This window comes from Silene latifolia, chromosome Y (assembly GCF_048544455.1).
Source record: "Silene latifolia isolate original U9 population chromosome Y, ASM4854445v1, whole genome shotgun sequence".
Lineage (NCBI taxonomy): Eukaryota > Viridiplantae > Streptophyta > Magnoliopsida > Caryophyllales > Caryophyllaceae > Silene > Silene latifolia.
The window spans coordinates 12,435,746-12,445,582 of NC_133538.1; the positions used below are offsets into that span (position 1 = coordinate 12,435,746).

Genomic DNA, 9,837 nt, shown 5'->3' on the forward strand with positions numbered 1-9,837 from the left:
TTTTTTTCTTTTTTCAGCTTTTTTTTTTCTCAACTCATCCTCCTTCTTTCTCATAAATTACCAACTCCAAGTAATGCAATACAAACCAAATTCGGATCAATAAACAAAATACCGCAAAGACATACACTGAACTAGCTTGACAAGGCAGGCTAAATTAGGACGTAGTTAAGGGTCAAAAGGCAAATTTGGCTAAATGTGGAGTTAAATGGATAAAAATGAGAGAAAAAGGGAATGTAAGCACCTCCCTGCATGTGACACCAACCACTAACCCGAATGTATATAGGCAAAAAGTAATTGAATTTCATATACGTGCAAAATAATGAAACACACTATCTAAGGAGTATACTACTCACAATCCTACATGAACTGGTCATAAATGACACCAGTTTTAAGGCTCTAATATCGTAGAAATTATAAGTAGTTTGCCAAAATTATCAGGTCAAGTCTATTTGTTCAACTATATTTAACATTAACTCGTAGATTATGCAAATGACAAAGCTAATAAGATATCAATTTGTTGCAAGGCTTAAGTGAAATGACTAATTGTAGTGCAATTTCATCACTGAAATCTACCGTTCCGACTTAACCTATATGCAAAAGTAAACGTGAAATATTTTTGAAATTTTCGAATTCTTCTAATTTTTTTGGATTTTTCATTTGTTTTGAAATTAAAAGACAATGCAAATAGAAATGCAATAAATGTGAATGCAAAACAGATGCAAATGCAGACTCAAAGGATGCATGACCCTCCCCAAACCAAAATGGACAACGCCCTCATTGTCCTCCAGCATACACCAGCAGAATAAATGGAGGACGGGAAAATACTCACAATATATACAAACTTCCCTAAACCAGTCAGCAAACTGGGGAAGTGAGTAGACCAGTAGCTGCTCGCCAGCCTCCTCCTCGTCAACCACCTCGTAGGTGGGGTCCGCCTCCTTCTCTCCTCTCCTCCTCTGATGACCTCCAGCAGCAAGGTCAGCTTTGTACCGCTCCTCCCTCTTAGCTGTGTCCTCCTCGCTCGCTGGCTGTGGGTACCCCTCTGCCGGGAATCGGTAGAAAGAAGGGTGTGGCCAGTCAGCTGGGACTGGGCGTCCTGTCATCATGTGGTACACATATAGAGGGAATAAGGTAAGTGCCTGATCCCGCTCTATACGATCCACTCTACTGCACATCTCTAAAACCAAAGCGTCACGACGCCCATGGTCCATGACCTCGGGCACTTCAAAAGCAGGAGGAGAAACAAAATTAGCTAGTAAGGCTGGTGAGGGACAAAGGGTGTAGGTGTAGGGGTCAGGATAGACGTGGGCGTGGGTATCTTCCTGGCCTATGCCTGTGTGGACCCCTCACCGGCCTCCCTGACAGCAGTGGGAGGCCTCTTCCGCTTCCTAGAAGCGGGGGTAAGGTCTAGGAGGAAAGAAGGTGGAGGTGGTGGTAACCTACCCGACACAGTAGTCAAGGGTAAAAGACGGGGTAGGTTAGGTGAAGGTAAAGTCACGGACGTGGAACCACCTATCTTCCACGTCCGTTGGTCCTTTGCTAACCAAACATAGCAAGCACAGTAGGAATATCAATGACATTGTCCCTATCTAGAAATTTAAGACCACGGGGAAAGTTGAAAAAGAGGCTGCGGGCAATACGAGTCATTGTCCCTATCGTGCCCGTCGCTTTCTGCCCGACAGTGTTAAAATGATGAGCAGTCAAGTAAGAAATGTTAAGAACAAAAGAGTTACCGCTATCAATTTTCAGGTAACCCGCTAAAATGGACAGCTCGACATTGTTAACATTGTTGGGCTCGTGACGACCAAAAATGGTCTCTCCTAGCAGACGGAGAAAGTAACGGGCTAGGGGAAGGTGGACGTGAGCAACACATCGCTGACTAAAGGGAGTCTATGCAATTGTGGGCCAAAGCAGAGCCAGGAGCTTCCTAGGAGGCTCCTGAAGACCGTCACTAACTATAACCAACCGCTCCGCAAACTCAGCTAAGGTCCAGGTTAAGATCGTGTTTAACAGTCGAAACGAAATGCACTTGCCCCTGGGGTTAGTCGCATAGGCCGCACGTGAAAAGGTAAAAGTGCTAAAGAACTCTAAGGTCAACTATCTGTATGTAAACTCTTTTATCGTGGCCAAACCCGACATCCCCGTCCCATTGAGCAGCTCAACAACGGGCTCAAAAATCCCTAACTTCTCCAAGGAAGGCCGACACAAAAAACGGGTCGATGTTACATCACAATCCATTAAATATAAGAAATGAGTGCGATGGAGCGGTTTTATAAAGCGTACCTGCGGAAACTGAGGCAGTGTCTCCAGGGAAGTGTCAGCGGCATACCTAGTAGCGGTATGTAAAGCAACAGCTCTAAAACCCGTAGCCTTTCCCGCACGAGAACCCGAAGCAGCTGCAACAGTAAGAGCAGTCGTGGACAAACCAACAGTAGTAGTACTGACCGGAGTAGGTACAAGGGCGGTGGAAGTTGTGACAGATGGTGTCGACATTGGAGTACGGACAGTAACGACAGCAGTAGGGATAACCATCGTAGCAGTGGTAGTGACGGTGGTAACAAAGGCAGTGCGGCGAGGTGATGGTAGTAACAGGGGGACCACCGTCTCGAAATGAGACGGAAAAGTAGCAGAAGTAGAAGCAAAACTAGTCGATAAACTACTATCCATCTTGTGACGATTACCCAAAACAAATGATCAACTAAAATTAACAAAAAGCACAAATCAGTTGAAATAAATTCGATTTCTGCGAACCCTAATTCAATTTAGCCCCAAATTAATCGAAAATTAAAGGAGCAAACAAGGGGGATGATTTAATTGGTGAATAGGAAAGTATTTGGGTAAATTAATTTGGTAAATTAGGGAAGAAAATGATGATTTAGGTTGGGGATTAAGGGTTTTCGAGCAAAAAGGGGAAGAACAATTATTGCATAAATGAAATAGAGAGAGGAGAAGGGGATACTCCCTTGCGTATTATCACCCAATGTGCTCTCGATCGAGTTTCACCATCGAGTGATTTGAAACCACTCGATCGAGAGCTTTTCTCGTCATGTTGCTCGATCGAAAGCTTTAAAAGTGCTCGATCGAAATCTTCCATTGGTGCATTGAATTCAACTCGATCGAGAACTCTGGGTTGTTCGATTGAGGACTTTTCCTCTTCACTTTTACTCGATCGAGTACAGGACAACTCGATCGAGAACCCATTAATTTTGACCTTTCAATCGAGAACTGTAGATCACTCGATCGAAGACTTCCTTTTTGGCATTTTGCTTGATCGAGCACAAGAAGTGTTCGATCGAGGATATTCTCCTAGGCACGTTTTCCAATGGTCAACTATCTCCCAAACCCGCATAAAACACAGAAATACTTCCCGTAAAAATACCAAAAAGACCCCCACTATAACACGGTATAGAGAAACTACCCGGTCGATAATTTAGGTGGGGTCTTATTTTGAATAAGGACGGTGCCCGCTTCAGTCAAAGCTACCATTTCATGGTCATTAATATACCTCCTATGAGCTAAAATATCTTTCATGAATTTCATATAGGGGGGTACTTGGGTTAGTAACTCAGCGAAAGGTACATTAACATGAAGACTTTTCAAAATTTCAGCAAATTTACCGAATTGTTGTTCAATCTTCTTGCTCTACAGTCGCCTCGGAAATAGGACCGTAATTGGGATAGCTAGTCCTTTATTCTTCTTTGCCAAAGAATTATCGTGTTCATTGTCATAATTACTCGATCGATTAATAGGACCTCTCGATCAAGTACTTTTCTCAGCATCATTGCTCGATCGAACACTTTCAGTTACTCGATCGAGATCTCCCTTTTCAACAGTGCTCGATCGAGCACTTCTGTCCTCTCGATCGAGAACTTCCTCAGTAATATTCCTCGATCGACCACCAGAAATCAATCGATCGAGGACCTTTCATGGTGTCAGCATTATTTCGTCAAAAGACGACTGTTCATGAGCAGTAACTTCAGCTTTCGGGTCAGAAAGTTCAGCATCTTTGCTTGGCATTTTGGGTCTCTCATAAGAAAGACCACTCCTCAGATTTATCAGATTCACCGTCTCATGTGGTTTCTTGTCAGGTTGAGACGGTAAATGACCCGGTTGCCTTGAAGCTTGATTGGCAGCCAGTTGAGCCATTTGAGATTCAAGTGACTTAATAGAAGCATCTTTTGCTCGGTCACTCTTTTGTAATTGAATTGTCAATGATTGCACCATCGACTTCAACACCGCTATATCACTTATGCCACTAGAAGAGGCACCTTGTTGCGGCGGTGGGAAAGAACGAGGCTTTTAAAAGCTTTGTTGAGCTTTATGAGGTGGCACATAAGCTTGTTGTTGAGGTGGAGGTGTTGGATTCAATACATTTTGACTCGTCCATCGCAAATTGGGATGAACTCCAGCTTGATTATTGTAATAGGAGCCTCCTTGCCTATATTGTTGAAAGACATACACTTGCTCCTTCTCAACTAAAAAATCCACGGCAGTATGGCCATTATTACTACCACATCTCTCACATGAGACGGTTTCTTGTCTAGACAACAAGTGGACCGTCTTCTGATTCCCCGCGGTCTGCAACTCAAACTTATCAAATCTGGCATTTATGGCTTCCAGCTGAGCCACAAGTGCACTATCAATAGTAAAAACCGTTCTAATACCACCCCTAGGATTCCCATATTCAGCACAATGGGTGGCCATCTCTTAAATAATTCCCTAGCCCTTATCATCATCAATATTTTTCTAGAATCGACCATTGGCTACAGCATCCAAAATAGCACGGTGGTCATCATACAACCTATTGTAGAATTGGTTGCACAAAAACCACTTGTTAAACCCGTGATGAGGGACGGACCGGATCAGTTTCATAAACCGAACCCACGCTTCATACAAATTCTCGTCTGGAGTTTGTTTAAAACTCGTAATATTTCTTCTCAATGTATTGGTTATTTGTGGAGGAATTTGTAAAAAGCGTGATCCAAGGTCTCCCAACTGGTAATTCCAGCTGCAACTCGATCCAAATCAGTTAGCCACTCTCGGGCTCCATCAGTCAGAGAAAAAGGAAAAAGGACTTCCTTTATCTGATCTAGAGTCACTCCCTTAGTAGTGGGAATGGTAGAACAGTAATCAGTAAAGACCTCCATATGCTTTCTCAGGTCTTCGCCAGCTACTCCCCAATATAGATTCCTCTCAACCATATTAATGTAGGAGGGTCGAATGTCGAAGGTGTTCCCATCTTCTGTTGCAAGATTGAAACCTGTTTGGGTCAAAATTTGCGTAATGACTTAAATGGGGTAGGCCCACCTGATAGATAATTAAAGAGTTGGGCCATGAAAGAAGGAATAAGGGAGAGGAACCCACGGGTGGAGGAAGGTCTGCGAGAACAAATAGGCCAAGAAGTATGCGGAAAAAGAAAGGGCCCGTAAGAGGGAAGCGTCCATGTTTTGGAAAGCGCTTAGGGAGATTTCAGGGAGAAGACAGGGAGATCAGGGAGAATTGAGGGAGATGGTGCGTTATGGAAAGAGTTGTTATGGAAGTAATATTCCTTTCCATAAACATGGTAGGATACATCTAGGGTTCTTGACCTATAAATAGCCAAGGAAGCAACTCAAGAAGGCCATTCGAGATCTCACATAATACCTCGTGCTAGAGGAAATTTCATTCCGACACAATTGTATTTGATCTCTCATTCAAAGATAGTGCAAAATTTGGCAGGGTACCGTCCCTCCCGCGGTTGTTTCCACATTGGGTTTTCCGCGTCACCAAAATCTTACGTGTCAATATCGTACTTTATTCCATTAAATCATATTACGCATAATCATACAAACAATACGCAACGAGTAAGACCGCATTGACCACATATCTCCTAGTTCGGTAAAAATTACCTAAACAGTTTGGCGCCCACCATGGGGCATTGTGGTCGTCAACCATTGATAATCCAAACACTCAATGGATAAGCAGGTGTTAGAAGCTGTTTCAGGGAGTAGTCAACCGTCGTTGCCACCAAACTCTACTCAAAACCCAGCATCAACGGTGTCAACTCAGGCTCCTAGACACACCTCAAGAATTACACCTGCGGCAAAAACTTCTTTACCTCCCAAAACCCCTGCCGCTGCAGCCCAAGCCAGATCAGACAAAAATACAACAGGCTCAGGCCTAACCCCACCACCCAGTCCAACCAAAATCTTGCTCGCTGGCGTAGAAAACCTTCAGAGGTTCATGGAAAATATGCGAGAAGACCAGAGGAAAGCTGAAGCTGAAGCAAGGAAAAGAGACAGGGAACTCTGGGTGCAGATAGACATTCTGAAGCAGCGGTCTGCCACATCAGCAAGCAAAGAGGGAGAAGGTAGGGCTCCAGTAGTGGATCTAACGCAGGGGGCATCAGGCAGCAGGAATCCGATTCGACAGATACCAGCCGAGTTGGTGACAAGGTTTGACCTAAAAGCAGTATCGTCAGAGGAAAGGATAACCCCACGAGGGTTGAGATACCTCACACCAGATAGCTGCCAGCCGGCCAGCCATGTGGAAGCACGGTCAGGTAGCCTCCCCGTTGGCAATTTCATAGTAACCAATCAGACACCTGGCATAGGGTCCAGAGGCAGCCCACAGGTGAACTGGCAACAGGGAACACTCGTGACTTCGACCCCCTTAGCTGCCATGACACATCAGAACCTTCAAGAGTTTGGACCAGGAAGCAGCGCACTAAATCAGCAGGTAGCTGACAGGCGAGCCCCAGACTCAGGAAGCATAACTAACCAGAAATACTTGGAGTTAAGGGAGATCCTAAGCAGGGTCCCGGGATTACCACCCCCACTTGAGAAGGAGGCACCTGACAGTTATGCCGACTCACCATTTGTGGGCGCCATATCCGTTAAGGCCATGCTAAAGGGACTCACAAATCTAAACATGCCTCTCTTTGATGGCACAACAGATCCCTTTGACCACATGAGCCAATACAAGCAGAAGATGATCACAGTGACAACTGTAGGGCAAGTCAAAGAGGCTTGCATGTCCAAGGGATTTGGATCCATATTGACGGGGCCAAAGACTTCGATGGGTTGTGAGCCCGCCCAACAGTCGATCTCCATATTTGCTTTGAATTGGTAAATGCATTCACCCAGCCCGGTTTGCAAGCAAATGGAAAGCCACAAAAGAATGTAGGAGACTTGTACCGAATCGTTCAGGGAGCAGGAGAAACCATTGGAGAATACAACACCAGATTCAACAACGAAAAGGTGGTAGTATGGGAGTGCGATGTTTCAACAGCAGTAGAAGCTTTCAGGAGGGGCCTTCACCATGACTCCGACCTGTACAAGCAGCTAACTATGCACCCTTGTCATAGCTTCGAAGCAGTACAAGAAAAGGCAGCTGCCGCAATCATATTGGAGGAAGACATCCTAGACAGAGCCAGCCTGCCTAATACACCAAGCGTATCCAGCACCTAAGCCGTACAGAAATCAGGAAGGAAGCAGTCTACTAGTAAGAACGATGAAAGGTATAGGCCATATGGAAGGGGGGTTAACAGGGTCGAAGAAAATCAGCAACTCCCTACTCGGCAGAGTATGGATTCACTACTAGCATCGGAGGAATCCTGAAAGCACTCAGGGAGATGGGAGATGGAGTAAGGTGGCCCAAGCCACCAGTAGAAGGACAGGCATGGCAAAAAGATAGCAAGAAGAAGTGCGAGTTCCATCGTGACATTGGGCATAACACTGAAGACTGCTACACACTGTGAAGGGAGATATAACGTCTGTATGAGCAAGGAGAACTGAGCAACCTATTACCACGTGGGGGCAAGCAGCAGGATAAGGTAGGCTCCACGAAGCCTGCAACTCCACCCACATGCAACAAGATAATAAACGTGATAACAGGCGGCTCAGATCAAAGTGGGTTGACATACTCAGCAGCTAAAAGGCACGCCACTGAGACTAAGGGAGATAGGCCAGCAAATTCCTGCAGAATACACCTAAGGGAGACATTCAGCACTCTAAGGGAGTACAAGATGAAGCTAAACCCATCCAAATACACCTTTGGAGTATCCTCTGGAAAATTCTTAGGCTACATCGTAACCCAGAGGGGAATAGAAGCCAGCATCGAGCAGATCAAGGCTGTGTTACAACTGGAATCACCTGAAAAATCAAAGGACATTCAGAGAATAGCTGGCAAGGTATCAGCTTTGAGCAAATTCATCTCAAGGTCCTCGGACAAATGCAGACTATTCTATGACATACTAAGAAAGAGCCAGAAGTTTGAATGGACTGCAGACCACGAGCAAGCATTCAGAGAGCTGAAGCACTATCTCAGCAACCCACCTATGCTGCCAAAACCGGAGCCAGGAGAACCGTTGTTCCTCTACCTAGCTGTCACAGAGTTAGCAGTAAGCGTCGTCCTAGTCAGAAAGCAAGATAAAGAGCAAAAACCAGTCTACTACGTGAGCAAGTCTCTGCTGCCAGCAGAGACCAGGTACACATCTCTTGAAAAGTTAGTGCTAGCTCTAGTAGTGGCATCTTATAAGCTGCGCCTCTATTTTGAGTCCCACACCATACATGTTGTGACCAATTACCCACTGAAATCCGTCATGAGGAAACCTGAGCTGTCAGGAAGAATGTCAAAATGGTTTGTACACCTTAGTGGGTATGACATCCAATATGACCCCCGGACAGCAATCAAATCAAAAGCACTAGCAGACTTTGTCTCGGAATTCAGCCCAGCTATCCAAAATCTAGCAGGCGAGGAAATGCTGACCCTAGAAGGGAGCAGGGAGATAGAGGTTTGGCAGATGCACGTCGACGGAGCCTCCAACCAGAGGGGGGCAGGTGTAGAGTTAATCTTGTGGTCACCACAGGGGGATCTCATAGCACAAACAGTAAGATACGAATTCAAGGCAACTAATAATGAAACAGAATACGAGGCTTTGATACTAGGAATGCAGGTAGCTCTGGAGTTGGGGTTCAGGCACCTGCACATATGTAGCGACTCTTTGCTAATAGTTAACCATGTGAATGACGAGTTTATAGCCATAGACTCAAAAAAGATTGCATACTTCAAAATAGCGAAGGAGCTAAAACAGAAATTCAAAACTTGCAAGCTCAAGCAGATCCCCAGAGATCATAACGTGGAGGCAGACGCCTTAGCAACTCTGGGGGCAACATTTAAACCAACGGAACTGTCCAACATCCCCATCGCGCACATGCTGGAACACTCTATCTAGAAAGCAGACGAAATAGACAGATGAGAATTGGAGGATCAGTAGGATGAACTGGAGTTTCAGGTAACTACGGAAGCTAGGGCAGCCGCCCTGCCAGCTGACCAGCCAGCTAACCAACTGCATGATCAGCCTACCACGCAGGTAGACGACTGGGACTGGCGGACACCTTACTTAGACTGGTTGTGTCATAACAAGTTACCAGACGACAAAAAGAAGATAAGAGGCTTCAAAATGAAAGCCTCCAGATTTATACTAATTGATGATGTACTTTTCAGGAAATCAGTGGCAGGTCCCTACCTACGGTGCCTGGACAAGTAGGAAGCACAGCCTGTGTTACGTGCTCTCCACAGTGGTGAATATGGAAACCATGCAGGAGGCAGGTTTCTGTCAAACAAAGCTCTCATGTAAGATTACTTCTGGCCCACGATGAGGGCAGATTCAACAGAATATGCCCGTAAGTGTGATGCCTGCCAGCGTTCAGCGCCAATGCTCCACCAGATAGCAGAGCCCTTACTCCCCCATCATTTCTCCATGCGCCATTCATGACATGGGGATGGACATAGTCGACCCTCTACCTAGAGCTACAGGGAACAGAATATGGACGCTGGCGATGACAGATTACTTCT

The 9,837-nt window shown here is 45.5% G+C and overlaps 1 protein-coding gene across 1 annotated transcript; it reads left to right on the top strand.

Annotated features, from left to right (window-relative positions):
- Positions 1 to 8,005: 8,005 nt before the first annotated feature.
- Positions 8,006 to 9,214, top strand: LOC141627605 (uncharacterized). The gene is made up of 2 exons (XM_074440839.1): positions 8,006 to 8,442; positions 8,635 to 9,214. Exons 1-2 carry the CDS (start codon positions 8,006 to 8,008, stop codon positions 9,212 to 9,214), a joined length of 1,017 nt encoding a protein of 338 aa, XP_074296940.1.
- Positions 9,215 to 9,837: the final 623 nt, after the last annotated feature.